The sequence below is a fragment of the Papilio polytes genome, unplaced genomic scaffold, assembly GCF_000836215.1.
Source record: "Papilio polytes unplaced genomic scaffold, Ppol_1.0 DF823980.1, whole genome shotgun sequence".
NCBI lineage: Eukaryota > Metazoa > Arthropoda > Insecta > Lepidoptera > Papilionidae > Papilio > Papilio polytes.
The window spans coordinates 1155558-1177485 of NW_013525224.1; the positions used below are offsets into that span (position 1 = coordinate 1155558).

At 33.9% G+C, this 21928-nt stretch overlaps 1 protein-coding gene across 1 annotated transcript; it reads right to left on the minus strand.

Annotated features, from left to right (window-relative positions):
* Window positions 1–575: 575 nt before the first annotated feature.
* LOC106101597 (alpha-(1,6)-fucosyltransferase) lies at window positions 576–21920 on the minus strand. The gene is made up of 13 exons (XM_013280883.1): window positions 21692–21920; window positions 20102–20269; window positions 13469–13597; window positions 8395–8604; window positions 7783–7948; window positions 5615–5801; window positions 4976–5075; window positions 4317–4454; window positions 3091–3244; window positions 2298–2471; window positions 1751–1918; window positions 1238–1312; window positions 576–985 (listed from the first exon to the last, which is right to left on the minus strand). Exons 2-13 carry the CDS (start codon window positions 20233–20235, stop codon window positions 875–877), a joined length of 1746 nt encoding a protein of 581 aa, XP_013136337.1. The 5' UTR covers window positions 20236–20269; window positions 21692–21920; the 3' UTR covers window positions 576–874.
* Between the last annotated feature and the right edge of the window lie 8 nt (window positions 21921–21928).

A 21928-nucleotide genomic window follows, 5' to 3' on the forward strand; every position in this document is an offset into this window, starting at 1 on the left:
TCTCTTTCAAATTTAAAATTTGAGTTCGAAATTCAAACTTATTTCTATCTCTTTCTTACACAAACACTATCTTTCTGTTACTCTCAATGCAGTCTAGATTATAAATAAAATGGAATGCTAAAATGCTTAAAAAAGATGGGTTCTTACATTTGTATTGTATGTCTCTGTTTTATAACAGAAGAATGTAAAAGATAGTAATATATACAAATCAATGCAGTTACAAACATGCAAAATTCCAATTCAACATTTCTGTCTACCCAGTTAAAGAATGTGATTCAGTATATTTATCATTCAAATTACGAAGTTTATACTCTGGCTTTAACTATAACGTAAAATAATTATGAATTTATTGGAATTTTTGGTAGTTATTTATAAATTTTCTAGTATACAATAAAATTAGTTGAATTTGTATCGTTAAAAACGTTAAAACATTCAATGCAATTAAATAGAATTTAACGATTACATTTAAAATTACTCGTCATCACAAATCAGTTTAGTAATATTAGCTTTCGCCCGCGACTCCGTCCGCGAAAAAAAAACGAAAGTAGCCTATGCGTTCTTCCAGACTATCCTCTACATGTATGTAAAATTTTATCGAAATCCGTTCAGCAGTTTAGGCTACAAACTCTAACAAACATCCATCCATCTAAATTGGTATGATTAGGCATTACCTTATTTCATTAGAGAATACATTTTTCCTAACACTCGCGTGAAAATTGTTACCAATTTCAACAGCCATAAAGCACACAATCGTATAACAATAGAAGTCAAAATAACAGAATGGAATGGAGTCAACAATTCACGAATTTGAACTTTAACAACTCTGACATAAAGTCTATATTGTATTGAAGTTTAAAGATAATTTGAAGTTATTTCATTTGGATCCTTTCTGTCGTGTATCACTGTACAAAGGCACTTGCTTGTATTCAGGGAAGGGGTAGAGTACGAGATGATCCGCGGTCTTGTACCAGGGGATTAGACCATTCTGGAAGAAATAAAATACTAACATTAAAAAACGACGAAAGAATCTACTCTATAGTTTTTATTGCTCCTTCATATTCATATTTTTTATGAGCAAAAAAGATGTTATTATAAATGTCTCTAAAACGCCACAATAATGACATTGTGAAGCGAAAATGCACAAAGTAAATGTAAAAATGAAGCTATTTCTAATTTAAAAAAAAAATAATATAAATTACAACCGATTTTTGCCCAATAAAATAACATAAAAACTTACCAAATTAGTTCTCTTGTTAGTGCCGCGACCGAAACCATTCCAGTGGTTACCGGCAACACCTATCAGGTCTCCCACCTGAAAATAAATAGTTTGGATGGATGGATGTTTATGACTAAGTATCTCCAAGACTTAATGGACCTAGATGACATTTGGCAAGAATATTTCTCCTACTTATGTGTAGTCATCGCCAAATCTTTATATTCAAAATACGCTATGGTTGTGTGTGTTTACGCTTTATTAGATTAGTATAGAAGTATCTATTAACTATGTCAGCAATGACATCATAATTTTAAATAACACTTACTTTAATAAAAAGCTACACTTACGACACGTTTTAAGCTATATATTTTTATGCTACTAAACTTAGGGGGTAAATAAATTAGAAAAAAACACGAGGGAAAGGGACCATAAACTACAAGCTGCCAACATTAAGGAAGCAAGGATTTTATGGTAACGGTAATTTTGACATTTGCAATTGAGATTTTGACAAATAAATATAGATTAGAAGCGTACCTGGAAGGATATCTCATCATGCGCGTGCGCGTGCGCGTCGTGCGGCATGAGCGCGGCGCGGTCGTGCGCGTTCTGACCGCCGAAGTAATAAATATCGTCGAGAGAGAAGTAGCTATTCGCTGCGTCCGCTCTGTTCGCCTGCATCATCTCGTACGCCACACGACCCACCTGGAAACATTTCGTTATTTAATTAGATATACCAAATAATTTAAAACTAAATATATAATACAATAAATACTACGTTTTTAAACGAAGTAATTGTCCATATGATTATGATTAGTCATTTAACACAGAGATTCAAATATATAGAGGTGGCATTTCACTTGAAACATTTTTAATATAATCATCACTAACGCTATTTATTGAGAATTCCTCAAAAGCATTTCATTAAAATAATATTTAAACACTGTATAGTTTATTTTTAAAAAGGTGAACTTTGTTGAACCTTTCAGAGAAAGTACCGGTGAATGTTTTTCTTACTACTTCGAAGTTCCGCACTTGCGGAAGCGGAGGCTAGGTTCCGTTACAACCCTAATAATAGTATTACCTGACTACTGAAGGTGCAGACGATGTAGTCGCAGCTGGCCAGCATGCGCAGGTCCACCAGCAGGCCGGCCAGCGACAGCGGCGTGTAGCGGCGGTGCGTGGCCGCCGTCTTCGCGATGGACGCGTCGCCCACGAACTCGTACTCCGGGTACTTCTTGCGAGCGTCCTCCAACACCTGCGTGTTAACAACAGATAATAGATGGCGCTGACAACAGTTATATTTATTTAAAAGTAAAAACATATTTATGTTAAATTATTTCGCCTGCATAAAATCAAGAAAAAAGCAAAAAAGTGAGTGGCCTATGTGTTTTTCCAGACTATCCTCAATATCTACGCCAAATTTTGTTGAAATCCGTTCAGCCATTTAGGCTAAAAACAAACATCCATCCATCCATCTAAACTTTCGCATTTATAATATTAGTATAGCTGTGGCTCGCGACATCGCCCGCGTGAAATTAAACAAAAAATATAGCCTATGTTACTCACTGATAACGTATCTTCTTAATGGTGAAAGAATTTTTAAAATTGACCCAGTAGTTTTTGAGTTATTTTAATGCATACAAAAATACAAACCTTTAACTTTGTAATATGAGTATAGATACTAATATTATAAAGAGGAATGATTTGTATTTTTGAAATAACCCAAAAACTACTGGGGCAAATTCAAAAATTCCTTCAGCATTAGACAGGTCATTTATCTGTGAGTAACATATGCTATGTTTTCATTATTTTTTTAATTTCGCAACGAAGTCACGAGCAATTTCTAGTATTAGTACAAAAAATATAATACTAACATTAGCGTCATCCGTGGCGAGGTAGACCCTACGCGTGTGCACGGCGCGGGTCAGCTCGAGCTGGTCGTAGTAGTCCTGCACGTGCGTCATGTACTCGCGGATGTGGTGGAACGCGGCCTCCGTGCCCACCTTGTCCGTGCGCCGGATGTGTACCCTGGAATACATAAGGACATTGTTTATAATATATATAGCTAGTGCTCGCGACATCGTCTGCGTGAAATTAAAATGTAGCCTATGTTACTGATAACGTAGCTTTTTAATGGTGAATTTTTGAAATCGGCACAGTAGTTTTCGAGTTCAAGACATACAAAAATCCAAATCTTTCCTCTTTTTAACATAAGCAAAGATATATAAACACTAGTTGTTCCCGTGCGGCTTTACACGAAATTATAAAAACTTTATTTTACTTGTGAAATTTTCTATTGCGAATGTCAAAATTCAAATGCACAAAGTCAACAAAGCCCATTGCAAGCAACATTGGATAACAATTACTGTTACCATGGCGACTTCTTTGATGTTATCAGCTTGTAATTTATGACCCCTTTCCTACATGACGGGTTTTCTCCCTCTAAGTTTAATAGCGTGAAAATAAATACTCTAAAGCGTGTCCTCAGTGTAGGATGTATAGCCTTTTTATTAAAAAAGGGTAATTCAAAAATACTGTAAATGTTGACATCCTACATAACTGTGTGTTTAGGCTTTATTATATTAGTCTAGACTTGCTTTTGTTTGTATTTTTAATATTAATTAGAAACATGTTTTACAGTTAATAAATAAAAATTATACACTAGAGAACCTTCAGTATAAATTTAACTGCAGTTAACACAATATGGCATGTGATATGCGTTTTCAACAATAGTTAAACAATCGTAAACACTCGCATTACTTTTATCGCAAAACTTTAATTATCCCTCACAAAACACAAAGCCACCGACCGCTATAAAACATGCATTAAAATGTTTAATAGCGTTGAAAACTAGTTATTTATAATTGATATTTTACTATCGAATATAGTAAACGTAAAAATATCTCTTATGGGAGATTTCTCATAGAAAACTACCCTAAAGTTCTAATTTAAAAAATCCAGTGTATGTCAGTTTTTTATCTATCTTTTAACAATGCTTAAAACTAATTTTACATAAGAAACGCTAAAACCTAAGTGGTTTTTACTAGCGCTTCATTAGTGTTTTATGACGTCACAGATCGTTATTCAAAGTTCTACTCACCCCACTATAGGCGACTTGAAGTTCATATTAGCAATGGTCTCGTTGATGGCCTTCTGCATGCTGTCGCGAGGCTTCAGGATGTACTTCAGCATCTGACCTATCCACCAGGAGGAAGGGTCGCCGTTGAATCTCACTATCCTAAACGACAAGTTACATTTAATAGGTTTTTATAGGTTAATTCATACCAGCCCATATTGCGAAAAATATAATATTTAAAACACATATTAAAAAATATTATTGCACCTCAAAATAAGTATTATTTTTAATAGACTGAAAAAGTTAACTTTACTATTTATTTTCATTAGTAACTCTAAGTTAAAGTTTTATATTGTTAAGTGTATTGCAAAGGTTTTTTTTAAGAAGAAAACTATACTAGTATGATGAGGATGTTTATTAAAAAAACAAAACTCAAAAACTACTGGGGTACTTTAAAAGAAAATCTTTTACCATTGGAATTCTGACTTTCTATTATTTTTTTAGCATTCTAGCTATTGCTCGCTACATACTGATAACGTCGCTTTTTAATGGTAAAGGATTTTTGTAATTACCCTAGTAGTTTTTTAGTTATTTCGATACATGCAAAAATTCCTCTTTATAATGTTAAGTATAGAAGTACAGATTTGTAATATTTATATAAAATAAAACAAACCTATGCGTACCTATGTGCGAGGTCTTTCGGTATCGCGAGCGGCAGGAACTTGGGCTTCTGAGAGATTGAGTCTATGAACGGCAACGACACAACCTTCGCGTCATAACTCACTGGAAATTAAGATTTAATTACTATTAACTCATACCTCATATTAATATTAAACAAAACAACTTATTGGATCACAATTAAATTTGACACATATGTAAGATAGTCTAAAAGAACTCCTAGACTACTTGCTGAGTTTTTTTAATACCGCACAGACAAAGTCGCTGGCAAAAGACAGTAATAAATAATGATAATATTTGAAAGAAAAATCGAATCTGCTTTTAAGAGTTTGTAGCCTAACCTACTGAACGGATCTCGATGAAGTTTGGCATAGATGTAGTGGATAGTTTGGAAGAACACATAAGCTACTTTTAATTCCGGAAATCGCGTTTCCCGTGGGATATATTGATTTTGTATTTTTTTTATGTTTAATCGATAATTCTACAACGGTTCAGCATATTATTGAAATTTTCCACAAATATAAAACAAAGTTTGGAGTAACACATCTGAGACGATTCGTTCCCGAAAAATGTCAGGTTCTCGAGGGATACGTAATTTTTAATACTGTGCGAATGAAGTCGCTGGCAACAGCTAGTCAACTCACCTGGCCAGGGCATTACTTTATCATCAAACGCAGTCGTACAGCTGTCAGAGATCGGATGGAACACGTAGTCCCAGCCTTTACTGTTGTAACGCCAGCCCTTGGAGTTTAGTATTAGGGTCCTTTCGGTCGCATACGCGAATATCAAACAGTACACAATATGGTGTAACTGACAACCGAAACCACAACCCTGGAAAAAAGAAAGTAATTACGACCAAAGATATATTCACAATAAAGCCTGGTTCATACTTAGCCAGGACAGATTGGGGCGTTATCGCCCACTTTACCAACAAGAAAACATAAAAAAAAACCGTTGCAAATAACGTAGAAATATAACAATAAAATGCAAGATGCGAAATCTCACCGACTCATTTACTGTTCACTTCACTCTAATCCCCAGACGAGAACAAAGTAACAATCTAATGCCATTGAAAAGAACTATGTCAATCAGAATGTGGATTAAACTTTTTAATACACTACAAGCATTTTCAGAGCTTATGAATTTTAGAAATATGCTTTTGTTCAGGATGAATTTGATAATTATATTCATTGAATTACATTATAAGAAAAAAAATCGAGTATATCTATACTAATATTATAAAGAGGAAAGATTTGTATTTTTGTATGTATTTAAATAACTCAAATCTGCTGGGCTTTTTTTTAAATTATTCCACAGTTAAAAAAGGTAATTTTTTGCGATTAATACAGGCTATATTTTAATTTTCACACAGACGAAGTCCCGAAGAACAACTAGTAACCAACAAAGGTAATTACGAAGTAATCATCATATCAATTTAGGTATTTATTACATTTAAAAAAACATTACATTTACATCAAGCAATTTATATTCAAATTATTGAAATGATATCATATCTTTATACCTAAATACCAAGAAATGGAAATTTTGTAATGGTGTTTTATATGTTAATAAAAATTATCTGTAAACTGAAATTAAATTATATAAATTTGTATTGACATATATTGGTTACTTGTCAAATACTAGTTCATTAACCCTACAATGTTTACCATCAAAAATTCACGCCTAACCAAACAATGCTGACGGTAGACAGATGACGAAACATGTCAACGCCCCCTCTGCGTTTAACACACAAATATAAATAACATACTTTTAAACGTTTACTAACTAACACGCCTATACTAAGAGCGTGCGCACACATTTTACTAAACTATCGCACAACTGTTTAGTCTCGCTTTGATTCCTATAAGCTTATATGGTGCGCACACTGAAGGATTTTAAGTTGTAAAAAACAGTTGAAATCGTTGTGAAACAATGGACAATCGCACAACCGTTGTGCGATAGTTTAGTCAAAAGTGTGCGCTCTAAACCATCTTATGTAGACGCGTTTATATTATAAAGCTAAACGTAAACTCTAAATTCTATTCCAAAATCATATACTTATAAGTATAGTTCCAGCAAATTGCATTTAGTAACAATACTTAAGCAAGGACAAACACTTAGCGAAACCCATAAACAAACAATATAAGCGTTCCATTCATTGTATGCGCATAATGACTTCAAAACAATTACTATAGATTTACGATCAAACGTTTTATGCGTAGTAAAATACATGAATTTCCTTTTAAAAAATGTTCTTAACATTAGTACCACCATACACGGACCGAAGTTTAGTCGCCTAATAAATTATGCTACCAATAATATAAACCGCTCCAAAATTTGCTAAAAACGATTCATAAGTTGAACAGTGGTAGAGCCCGCTTTAACATCTTCGCACGAATGGATCGGCTCGCCCCCAGCAATACCACGACCACACAGAAAACAGGCGTTAAGTGGAAGCAATTCCGCGTACAGTCTGATGAGTGTGGTGCCGGAGACCTAATTTTAGTCTCTTTACCTTTCCACCCATATCTTTAGTGGAAAGGATGGGAAGGAAAATTGGATTTGACGGTGGAGGAGACGCATAGGAAGGGGAAATGTCCTCTTCATGTGCGTCTCCTCTTCCGTCAATTAAGGGTAGGCGACGCATCTGCAATTGCGGATGTTTATGGGCAGCGGTCGCTTTCCGTTTCGGTGGATTCAGGTGGTCGCTTGCTCGTTTGCCACCTTATATTATAAAAAAAAAGAACACTGCGGATTTTCGCAATGGTTTTTTCGCATGTAAAAATCAATATTCTTTACAATAAATTCTTACCTTATTCAAGTTGCATATAACCTTCCTCGCGTCTTTACAATCGGCTGGATTCTGTAGATACTTCAACCTTCTCTGCACCAGATCGCTGACATTTGCAGCCTCTATTTCCCTCCATTCCTTGTACCCGTCTATTTCTGGAAGCTGCTGCTGGTCTGATAACAACGACCTACAATACAGTAAACACTATATAAGAAACTTTGTATTGTAACCGCATGGAACCAAGACTGAACGGATCTTGACGAGAGAGGTGTCCCTTCGATACGTATTCTTCCCAGGAGTGTGATAGGGTATATTACCATCATAAAATAACTCAAAAACTACTGGGACAATTTAAAAAAAATCAATTAGAAACCTACGATATCGCTGAGTAACATAGGCTATATTTCTAAGTTTGACGCGAACAAAGTCGCGAGAAACTTTTTTTTTTATTTTTTTCAAGGTAAAACAAAAACTATTTAGGTTATTTACTAGAATGAATAGATTTTCATATTAATATCAGTTTTAAAGCATCCAAATCTGAAATACAAACTTTCTTCACTAATATTTGAGTTTGAAACAAGAACTTAAATCAAAAAACTCTATCAGTAGACTTTATTTCGTTCTAAAACATACCTTTTTCTATCAGCTATTTGATCCAAAATCCCTTGCAGCGCCTCCACCTTGACCTCATCCGCGATAAGTTTACTTATCTCATGGTTGATGTAGTACCATATCTCCTTCGTGTTGGAGTAGATACGTCTTCTGAGATTCTCATACTCCTCACTTGGACCCTGAGCTGATTCGAACAATGACGGGTCCAGGTCTTTTAGATTACCATTTAACCTGGAACAAAACACGGGTTAAGTTATTGAATTTCTCAAAGTATATCGGGTAGAGATATATAAAGTCGTATATTCGATATACATCTATAATTTAATAAAACATCCCAGACTGGGAAACACACTAGGGACCCATAGTTACCGCTTATTTTAGTGCTTACACTTTACTAATGTTTTACTAACCTTTCTATCTTACTAATATTATACATGCGAAAGTTTAGGTGGATGGATTTTTATTAGAGTTTGTAGCCTAAACTGGGAAACATAACTCGATGAAATTCGGCATAGATGTAGAGAATAGTTTGGAAGAACACATAGTACTTATTTTTGTTTTTTTTTTAGTTCCGTGGACGAAAGCTTGTTATAAAATAAAAAGATATCGTAACCAAATTGGTTAACTTTCATAGTAATTATTCGTATAATTGTAAAGTAAACGGTTATTGTTCCATTGAACTTGTATAGAAAAGGTCATCAGTTAAGTTAATGTCCGATAAACTCTACTTTTATATATTTTTAATAAATAACTTCGACAATAATACAGTTTCTCAGTGAACGTTAAATTATCTTTAAAGTCATAATAAATTAAAGTATGTTATTGCCACGTGTAGACCGAAGACTTCGTTACAAATTGTATTCTTTTAACTCAAAATAACTATCTTCAACTTATAATGTACATTTCTCCAATGACTCGAAAGCAACTCAAGGTGACTAAGCCATACAACCAGGCTTATTGCGGGTTGGTTGACTACTGTTAAGAAAATCAGTACCATAGCATAGTACCGGCAACACTAAGGGCCTATCCCACAAAATTGTAAACTGTCTGTCAACAATCCAACGTGTAAAATATGTAATGGATCGGATTTTGTTACCTGATCTGACAGTGACGTCATTTTTAATCTATGTCAGCCTCAATTAGCCAGTGGTGTGCAGGCCCTAAATGATTGTATACGTCACATCCCTATCTGACAGCGTCTGTCATTAGACGTATCCGAAAGCGCGACCTAACGAAATCTCTAGCCGAGTGTTAAAATTAATATCGCTAGTTACAATTATATCATTTTTTTAAACTACACACACATCTTTGATTTTCACGAATATGTTTTTTATATGAGAGAAAGGGGCAAACGAGCAGCGGGAACACCGATGTGGTCAACGCCCAGACATACGAAACACCGGAGGAACTACAGATGCGTTACCGGCCTTTGAGAAAATTGTAGGCTCGCTTCTAGAAGGACCCTAAGTCGTATTGGTTTAAAAAAAAAATCCTTTTACCGTACAAAAAACTATCTTAAAAACTCGTTTAGTTCCTCTTTTAATAAAACGAGGAAAAACATCTTCTTTCCAAGATTCACACCAGACATTTCCGAGTCATTTCTTACTTCAAATAATACAAAGATAATAAACTTTCAACACTACAAAGATAATGTCTTGATAACACGTGCTCTTTAACTCGTCTTAACATTGACACAGTTAATATGCATGAGGAAGTTAATTTCATGTATTTAATCTAGTTTTAAAAATAACAAGAAAAATAATTTAAACTCTATACTATCTATACTATTATAATAAAGCGTAAACACACACTTTTTTGTTGCCTAAGATGTCAGCAATTACAGCATATTTTTAAATAATTCTTTTTTTAATAAAAAGCCTTACACTTACGTCACGCTTTAGGCTTTATATTTTCACGTCATTAAACTTAGTTGGTAAATATTTTGGATAAAAACCCTAATGTGGGAAAGAGACCATAAGTTGCTGTCAACATCAAGGAAGCAAGATTGCCAAGGTTTGTAATGTCATGTCATTTTGACATTTGCTATTGATAATTTGACAAATGTAAACAATAAAATCAAATTTTCATAATTGCATGCGAATGAAGTCGCACGGGAACAGCTAGTTTAACAATATAATAAAACGATCGAATATGTTATAATTAAGGTATGATGAGTCACATAATTCCGCAACGTCCGCAAACGCAATATGAAAATAATTTTCAACAAGCATTTAAAATCGACATATACTTTCGTCACTTTTATCTGTAAAGTTATAAACCGCTTACATAACAAAGTTTCGACACAAACAGTCACATCTTACTTATCTTACCTATATTATAAATGCGAAAGTTTAAATGGATAGATGTTTTAGAGTTTGCCAGCTAAATAGCTGAAAATTTAGCTTAGATATAGAGCATAGTCTGGATGAACACATTAAAGTTGGATAAAGTTAAGAATGTGTATATTAGAGGAAGTTTGAAAGTAGCGCCAGTGGTGGAGAAATTGAGAAGCAAAAGGTTAGCGTGGTATAAACATGCGTGACGAGACTTAAACCACAAAGTGTTAAGAATGAATGAATGGCTAAAACGGAAAAGGAAAACCGAAGAAAGTATGGATAGATTGCGTAAAAGAGGATATGAATAAGGGGGTGGATTCAGACATGACGGCTGATAGAAATGTATGAAAGAGCAGCACATACTGTGCTGACCGTCCATAAGGGAAAAGGGCAAGTTGATGATGAGTCTGGAAGAACACATAGACCACGCGGACGAAATCGCATGTGAAAGCTGGTATCTTATTAAATCTTTTAAGAATGTAACTCTTCAGATATAGCAGTTTGTCACATCATTTGCAATCATCGTACTTTAATAACCGTAAATCTCGACAACGTAAGCATTACCGACACGCAATTTACATGCAATTAATGCAAAACCTAGCATTATTTGCAAGTTTAACGTTTCTCTGCAAAGCATGTCAAACTATTATTCCATCAACAAAACTGTAATTTTCAAAATCACTACTAGATTTCGACCTCGACTCCGTCCGCGTGAAATTACAAAGAAATAACTAGTAGCCTATTTTTGGTAGTAAATTTCAACGATATCCGTTCAGCCGTTTTTTTTCTGTTTAGATCTAAACTTTTGCATTTATAATACTAATGAGAAGTTAGAATATAATTAGAAGATCATAATTTTTTTATCAGGAGATCGTGACAAACGGACATAACAACCAACACATAAATAATAAAAAATCAACACACAAAGTTTACGTCTTGAAAGCATAGAATCTTGCACAAATGTTTTACAATTCATTGTATTGAAGCTAATTATAGTGGAACCGTCGACATGGAACTTTCTAGTCCTCTGAATACTGCAATTAGTTCCTTTGTACATTCCCACAGGAGCACTCTACAGACTTACTCATAGTACACATAAGTCTGTACTTATGTCAAAGAACAGACAAACGTATGTACAGTCGGGAAAACTCGCGGTTCTAACAATCAATACAACGGAGCTTATAAATGTATCTGTAGATAAAAAAAGTTTGTGAGGCTAATTTTTTTTTATTATTATCCCTTCATTTGCACTCACTGCTATCTAATTAGTTATTTGTAGAAGGAGACTGAGTTTGTCTGGTTGCAATAACCAAGGCAATTTTTCCTAAGTGGGACACCGCGTATTTTCGCGACTGTACACATGCATGATCTTAATTTCCTACTATAAAAGTATTTTACATTTACACAACTGCTTTGACACTCATATTCATTTATCTTTCAAGGTTACAAATTATATTTGCTCAATTACTATTGAAATAAGTGTGTTTTGATTGTTCATGAGGTATAAATGACTTCCGTTGTAACAGCTGGTACATATGGCTAGATGAATGTACGATAAATTACGGTTTTAAATAACAAAAACTATACAGAAAACCAGTATATATAGGGCTGTCACTCTTTGAATTTGTCCCAAAATTGTCTATTGAAAGTAGACAGCCCTACTGACAAAGAGTACTTTGTCGCAGACATGGCTACTGTGGGAGGGGACGTCTACTTTCATCTAGCTTCTATTGTGGGCAAGTTTCGTAACGTCGCAATTTCGAGCCACTCGACACAGACGCTCAAAGCCGGTAAAAGTTTTAACAACCCTACATCTATATTATACTCAACAAAAAATTATTAACCTATCACATTATAGGTACATTTCATAAAAGCAACAAAAAGAGCTAACCTTGAAGAGAAAAAATGTTATTTGCACAACGCCTAAAGCTTGATCACAAAAAGTACACATTTTTTACAAAAGAAGGAGCGTAAACTAGTAGTGGGACCAATAACCATCGACGTCAGACATCCGCATATGAAAGGAACAGACGCGTTGCTAAAAAGATATTATTCCACGGACTACCAGTACATCTATACTAATAGCATAAAGAAGAAAGATTAATATTTTTAAGTGTATCTTAGAGGTATTGAAATTCCTCAAAAACTACTGGGCTAATTCTAAAAAGTTCCAAAAGTACCTTATCAGTGATTAACATAGGCCATATTTTTATTGCTTTTTTAATTTCACGCGGACATAGTCGCGGGCAACAGCTAGTTTTTAATATTACTGATTTTAGCATAACCGATTTTTACATCATTCAATCTGAATCCAGTAAAATATCCCAATTTTCAGATTGTAGTCAAAATGGTCTCATGCCAATTAGACTACACGAGGACGGTACGTTTTAGAACAAGTTATCGCCGGATATTCTTAGAAAAAAGCAAAACCGACTTCCAAACAAAATACATTAAAAAAAAAAGCAAAAAAAAACCCAAATTTCGTCGCACGATTATGAGCTAAACTATTTATCTACGACGTAGTCTTTGACTCCAAAAATCAAACAAAAAAATGAGACCCACCTGCAAGCACTACCTTTCGGATAGAAGAATTATCAAAATCGGTCCACTAGCGGCGGAGTTATGCCGTGACACATAAAAAACACAGAATTGGGGACCTCCTTCTTTTGGGAAGTCAGTCAAAAATTAAACAAATCGCTCTTCTCAATATCGTATCTCGCCCGACGTGTATACGATCTTCGTGTCACCTGTCAACTTACCCCGAAGACTTCCTGATCTGCGCGATCAGGTTGCTGTGCTGCTGCCGGAGTGACTCCAACTGCGAGGATAGACTCCTATACTGCTCCTGGAACTCCAGAACTTCGTCGTCTGACATGCCATTGCTGCACCTGAAACATACCAGGATATAAGAACAATGTTCCAATCTGTCGGAAATATTCATCTTACTTAAATGCGAAAGTTTAGATGGATGGATGGATGGATTGATGGATGGATGGATGTTTGTTAGCGTTTGTAGCCTAAACGGCTGAACGGATCTCAATGAAATTTGGCACAGGTTTAGAACAGAGTCTGGAAGAACACATAGGCTACTTTTTATCCCGGGAGTAGTTACGGTTCCCGTGGGATTCATTAATTTAATTAATTAATTTGGCACATATATATGAAACAAAGTCTGGAGTACACATGGGATAAGCTTCATCACCGAGAAATGTCCGGTTCCCGAGGGATACGTAGCTTTTTGTAATTTATATAGTTCCTATATCTTCTAATACCACGCGGACGAAGTCGCGGGCAACAGCTCGTATTATCTATTATTTTATCATCGCTAGTTGGTTTATTTGTACCACAAATATGAAAATCTTTCAATAAAATTAATTTGCATTTAATAGTACAATTATTAGATACTAGCATTCGCACGCGTCTCTGTCCACGAGGAATTAAAAAAAAAGGAAAGTATCTATGCCAAATTTCATCGAGATCATTTAGCCGTTTAAGCTACAAACTAACATTGAACGTAGAAGCAAGTCAGGACCCCGCAAGGTGGTCTGCAGTCTCTGCCAACCCGTCTATGTTACAGTTGAATTATGTTGTGTTTTTTGATTCGAACTTTATTGATCAATATTATTAACGTTATTTCCTTATTTTATATTTTTCGACTTGAAACTAAAACAACGCACAATGAAAACAACACAAGTACGTTTCGATAAGAAAATCAGTTTATTGTTTTTGCTTGTTATGGATTCATTTCGGTTTGAGTAACATTTGGCTTTATATGTGTTACTTAACAAGCTGTTCCCCTGCGGCATCCGCATGACATTATGAATTTTTTTTTATTGTTTACATTTGTCAAACTATCAAATAGCAAATGTCAAAATGACATGATGTTGGCAGCAACTTATGGTCTCTTTCTCCCCATTAGGGTTTTTATCCAAAATATTTACCCCTTAAGTTTAATGGCGTTAAAATATATAGCCTAAACGTGACGCAAGTGTAGGGCTTTTTATTAAAAAAAGAATTATTCAAAATATCCTGTTATTGCTGATATCTTAGGCAACAAAGAAGTTTTTTTTTTAATATAAGGTGGCAAAAGAGCAAGCGGCCACCTAAATTCACCGAAATGGAAAGCGACCGATGCCCATAAACATCCGGAATTGAAGATGCGTTGCCTACCCTTATCTGACGGAGGAGGCGCACATAAAAGGGGACATTTACCTTTCCTATGCGTCTCCTTCATCGTCAAATCCACTTTTCCTTCCCATCATTTCCTCTTAAGAAAATGATAGAAAGGGAAAGGGACTAAAATTAGGCACCACACTCATCAGACGAAACGCGGTATTGCTTCCACTTCACGCCTGTTTTCTGTGTGGTCGTGGTATTGCACCGGACGAGCCGGCCCATTCGTGCGCAGATGTTAAAGTGGGCTCTACCACTGTAGAAGTGTACCAGTGAGTGTTTACGCTTTATTATAATAGTATAGATAAGTATAGATATTGACCGTGACCTTTAAATATTTAGGGTGGATTTTCCAGATAGCATAGCACTAGTACCCAAAGCGATAAACTTCTTTAATTCAATTTCTATTATCTGAAATAAAAAAAAAAATTACACATGTCTATGATTCAGAGCGTTTATTTGGCTTTTACATTGTTTTCGAATGAGGGATTTTAGGCAATCTTAACTAATATTATAAATGCGAAAGTTTAGATGGATGGATGGATGTTTGTTAGTAGTTTGTAGCCTAAACGGCTAAAAGGATCTCGATGAAATTCGGTAGAACACTTAGGCTACTCACTTTTGTTTTCTTTAATTCCACTCAGACGAAGTCGTGAGCGAAAGCTAGTACATAATATTTTGCTCAAGTAATACTGGTATGTTTTACTACTTTCTCTATGAATATAATCTCAACTAGATGCATGGATACAATATTTTGGGCACGTCTAAATGGATTAAGAAAAATGTATGAAGTAGGTAAATATAAGGATCCCTGCGATAGAGACTGCAACCATTAATCCGAAAATCAATATTATTTCATAACACATCTATGACCGCATTTATTTTTCACCAAAAAAACACGTTGATACGTAAAGGTTCATAACCCCTAATCAATAGAATAACATTTAAAAAATATGGATAAGACCGTCGAATCGAAAAGCAACACATGCAAAAGACTCCGTCAATATTTTCTTACATGAGCCGTTATGTTTACCGATACAGTTTTACTCAAAAACAAACATAACGGGAAAATACGTTATCTTCATGTTGCTATTTTTACAATTCAAATATTATATTCTTCATGTATAACTGTTACCGTAAAATAAACTATGTCACTGGTAAATCCACATCGCCGTTTTCTAGATTGCGTAATATTTATTTAAACACGTAATAAGACAGTAAAAATTTAAGACATAACTGTAATATTTTCATTCAATATTATAACAAATTCTTCATTGGAGAGTTATTTCAATGATGTTAGCTAACAATAACCCGTGGGAACTCTAGGATGTATCTAGAAATAAGTTAATTAAAGTAAAAATAAATACTGGTATGTTACATGAAAATATCCTTCATGCTATTTATATTACTATAACAGAAACTTTTTATAACATTTACATACACATAAGCTAATTATCCTGGAGTTTATTTAACCGTGGGTATCTAGAGACGGAAGGTCCATACAAAGACATTATTATTCCTCTCATTCTCTCTAGAAAAAACTGAGATAAGAATGTGTTTAATAATGTTTTGCCTATTTTTAGTTTACTTCCGCATCCCATTCTATCCATACAAGAAATATGGGAGTGAAGTGAGTTTGTCGGGAGATAGGACGCATAGAAGAAATATCACATTTCTGTGCGGCCCGTGGTGTTTTGTCTACAAATGCGGATGTCTATAGGCAGCGTCGCTTCGCTTCTTTGGCGAATTCCGATTTCTGCTTGCTCGTTTGTCAGTTGCAGTTCCCCATTAAAATTATAGAGTAAATTACAAAATTCGTCTCGTCTACCTTAATAAAACAATACTAATGATCGTCCGTGACTTTCACCTGCCCTTGTGTCGGATGTACACAAGGACAAACGAACCTCAATTATTATATACTCATATTATTTCGATATGATCATTAACTTTACGTGTAGATAATAACTTAATACCAGTTATGCAAGCTACATATACTAATAGTTACTGTAAATTTATTTCTATACATTTTGATTAACTTACGGCCATATACAAGTAGGACATAAAACACGTACTCTATCATACTTCAAACTAATATTAGCTTTTGCCCGCGACTCAGTCCGCGACAAATAAAAAAAAAACAAAAGTGAGTAGCCTGTGTTCTACCAGACTATCGTCTACATCAATACCAAATTTCATCGAAATTCGTTCAGCTGTTTAGACTACAAACTCTAACAAACATCCATCCAAATAAACTTTCGCATTTATAATATTATTTTAACTGAAACGAAAGTTTAGAAGGATGAATGTTAGTGACTACAAATCTCCAAAATGGATCTAGACAAAATTTTATCGAGATACAGAATACAGTCTGAAAGAACCTATAGCTAAGTTATTTTTTATTTCAGCGAGAACAAAGTCTCTGGCAGAAGCATTTTATCAGAAAAATTATCGACTTTTCACAAATGCAGTGTGCGGAAAAAACATTTGTGCTTTACTGGAACTATGTACTGTGAGTTCTGTCCTTGTAACAGAACGTAGACTTATTAATAATTCAACAGCAAATTTTACTCAAGTCGCCGTGAAGTTGGTCTTGACAAACTTCGGATACGCTTCAATATGTAACAAGCATTCTTTGTCAAAATGTTTTGTTGTGTACATTACACGGTTTTGCCAAACAATACTTCGATGTACAAAAGAGAAATTAACAATTTACTATCTGTGACATAGCATTGGTAATTTCAATATTTAAACTTTGGTGTTTTAGGTTAAATTACAATTACAAGTTAATCCATTTGATATATTGATATCTTGTAATTTTTTTGGCAATATCCTAAGTGTTATTGTAAAATCCAATTAACATCCGATCAAATTAAAATCCAACAAAACTTTATCTATAGGAATTGATAAATTCTAAATAAAAACTGTGCGTGTATGTGCGTTTATACAATCCAAAAAATATTATTATTATTAACTCAGTACGTAATATGTATTATCTATACTATTATAATAAAGCGTAATCACACACTTCCTTGTTGCCTAAGATCTCAGCAATTACAGCATACTTTTGAATAATTCTCTTTTTTTAATAAAAAGCCCTACACTTACGTCTCGCTTTAGGCTATATATTTTCACGCCATTAAACTTAGGGGGTAAATATTTTGGATAAAAACCCTAATGTGGGAAAGAGACCATAAATTGCTGCCAACATCAAGGAAGCAAGGTTGACAAGCATGGTTTCTAATTTTGACATTTGCAATTGATAATTTGACACATGTAAACAATATAACATTTTTTTCATAATTTTATGCGGATGAAGTCGCACGGGAACAGCTAGTTACTAATAAGAATTACCTAACGTTTATCGTTGAAATTATGTATTTCTAAATAATTGTTTAAAAATATACACAGCAGCATTTAAAGTTAATTAAACATCTTGTTTTAAACAAACGTTGCCTCGTTAAATTTCAATAAAATCAGCTTCAGCGATTAATCAATTAGTGTTATTACTAAAATATAGGATTTTTAAAAAAAAAGGACGTGAGAAACAAAGATCCTTCACATTTTTTAATCGTACTTATTATACTAATATGATAAATGCGAAAGTTTAGATGGATGGATTGAAGTTTGTAGCCTCAACGACTATACGAATTTTGATGAAATTTTGTACAGATGTTTGTGTTTTTTATTCCACTCGGACGCAGTCGCGGTCAAAAGAAAAATAAATAAACGGACGTAAAAAGATATATTTTTAAAATTGTAAGACAATTTAACATCCATACTAATATTATAAAGAGAAAAGATTTTTATTTTTGTATGTATAAAAATAAATCGAAAACTACTGGGCTGATTTTAAAAAATCTTTCACCAATAAAAACCTATGTTATCATTGAGTAACAATTTTTTTACCGTTTTGTTAATTCCAAGATGGAAAAGTCGCGAGCGACAGCTAGTCTATATCTATTCTATACTATTATAATAAAGCGTAAACACACACTTCTTTGTTGCCTAAGATATCAGCACCTGCACCATATTTTTAAATAATTCTTTTTTAATAAATAGTCTTACACTTACGTCACGCTTTAGGCTATATATCTTCACGCCATTAAACTTAGGGGTAAACATTTTGGATAAAGACCCTAATGTGGGAAAGGGACCATAAGTTGCTGCCAACATCAATGAAGCAAGATTGCTAAGGTTTGTCATGTCATGTCAATTTGACTTTTGCTATTGGTAATTTGACAAATGTAAACAATGAAATAAAATTTCCTTAATTTCCTGCGGGTGAAGCACGGGAACAGCTAGTATCATATAATCTTAGACGTGTTAACGTACAACGTAACTTCAGGTTCAGGCCTTGATGGCTAAAGTGTTCTAGGTGGACCTGAATCAAGACAGGTCAATATCTCTATAGATTTCAGTACACACTGGAGGTCATTTAATATTTACACATTCAATGTCAATGTCTTTCAACCAAAGATCGTTGCACTTGAATTATGTAATGTTTGAAAATATTACGAATGTTTACAAAATTAGGTAAACAGAGACGCTACAATTCACCGTTTGAATCAAACGGATTTTCAAAGTAACATTGAATGAATATTGACTAAAATGCGTCACTTAGGCTGCGTATTGAATTATTTACGACCCATTCCGACATCCTGACAATTTAGGGCATATTTATTACGAGTGTTCATGCATAAAAAGTTTAGAGTAATTTATGTTGAAAAGATTTGTATTTTTGTATGTTGGAATAACTCAAAAACTATTGGGCCGTTTTAAATATTTTTTTACCATTAAAATGCTACGTTATCACTGAGTAACATAGAAGGGCGGAACCAGCTTTGACACCAGGGGGGGTCACATAGTCGTGGTCGAGTCAAGAGCTTGACAAATTAAGTTTATTTTGTTAAGCTTTTGACCAACCATATCAGGGGTGGTCATTACCCCCATGACCCCCCCCCTGGATTCACCGTTGGTAACATAGGCTATATTTTTTAATTTCACGCAAAGTCGCGAGCAACAGCTACTTTGACATAATAGTACATGTACTATATATGGAATAAAAAATTCAAAACAAATTATGTTTTTATTATGACCTCAACTCATTTTAGCGGATTTAGGATTTTAGCTTTGTCATTTCGGTGGATTCAGGTGGCCACTTACGCATATGCTTGTCAAGTCTGTTGTTCCTTTAGATCAAAGGTAAAATTGTCTCCTACCTTAGCGGTGAGATGACAAGGTATGTGACGACAATCCACACAAAGAGTAGTATCACAGCAACCCGCTTCCATTTTGCCAGGTACATCATCAAGTAGTCATTGACACTTGTATGGCCGATGAGGGTCTGCTTCATGATAACCAGCACATTATTGCATCAGTATCTACACCTGGAACAATATTTTTGAATTCAAATGATTTTTAGTATAATAAATTGGTCAAAATTCTCCCGATGGTGAAAATTCCATTTAATTATACAATAGGTATATTTGATAGGAAATGCCACTCTTCTATGTAACAAATGTAGATACTTTGAACTTTAAGATTGAGACCCGAAGGTTGAATATTGTTTTAAACTAAGACATAAACTATTGAGTAAATTCAGAAACAACCCATTTCAAGTCAATTTAATAATCCCATTGGTCAAAAAATCAGATGGTTTTTACAAATTCTTTTGTCAGAATTAGATGTGTACTGAATTTCACACATAATATATGAGAACAGGGTCAAATATAATTTATTGAATATTATATAGCAAATAAAATCTTACTAACATAAATGTAAAAGTTTAGATGGATAGATGTTTGTAGTATATAGCCTACACTGCTGAATAGATCTCTATGAAATATGGCATAGATGTAAGGCAGTCTGGAAGAATACATAGACTGATTCCTTTTTTTTTAATCCCAATACAAACTCAAACAATCAGCAAATGGTCTCAAAAAACAGCAAATTCATTTACAATTCTCATTAATAGCTGATAACAAATGACTGATTTAATTAACCATAACAACTAGTGCAGGCATAAAAATGAAATGTTTATCACATGTATTTACAGTTTTCCACAATTTATAACTAGCTTTTGCTTGTAGCTTTGTCTGTACAGAATAAAAAATAATAGTAAAAGTTGCCTATTATACTTGGTAATAGCTTTCTAATGATGAAAATTTGAAATTAATCTCATTGTTAAGTTTATTTAGTACATATAAAATACAGATATACATATCTCAACTAATATGTCTCAATAAATTGAGGATATCATGTCTTTGAGCAGAGAAAACCTATGTTAATTTTACCCTTAACACTCAAACAGCCAAAAGCTCAAAATGTTTTTTTTTTCAATTAATTTTCAAAACGAATGAACTTTTTATATAGTACTACAAAAAGGGGTGTATCTACAAAAATCAATGAAATTTAGCATGATGTATTAGAAAATAGATTTTATATAAAAAAATTTATTTATCCCAGATGACCAAAATTTATATCTTTATAATTTCATCCCCCTTGTGCAAGTAATTTTTGTAAATAGAAACACACTATGTTCTTGAATATAGACCTATGTGAACACTCAATGTAACCCTACGATATCAGATACTAACTCGCTCAGTAAGCCCGGATACCGACAATTTAGATCAAATCTTTGTAATAGAACACAGAATACAATTCATACCCCACATCGAACTATATTATTTACATATATAAAAATCATAGGTGACGAAATATAAAACACACAAAAACAACGCTATTAAGGTAGGCACGTTAGTTTTAGTTAAAATAAAAATGTGATTAAATGAAATCGAAAAACAACTTACCTCTTAATCGCAAATTGCAATGTATAAGTTCACAAATTTTACAAAATTAATGAATTAAATCTCAATGGTAATCTGCGGTCAGCAATAAGGTTTTACCTATTTTTAATATAAGGATATAACTGTAAAAACTAAAAACGGTCAAACGCAGTACTTATTGAGCAACTATTGAATATTGGACAGAGAAAATATTCGATTTAATTCACTGACAGCACAAAATGACAATTCATAGTAAATTCG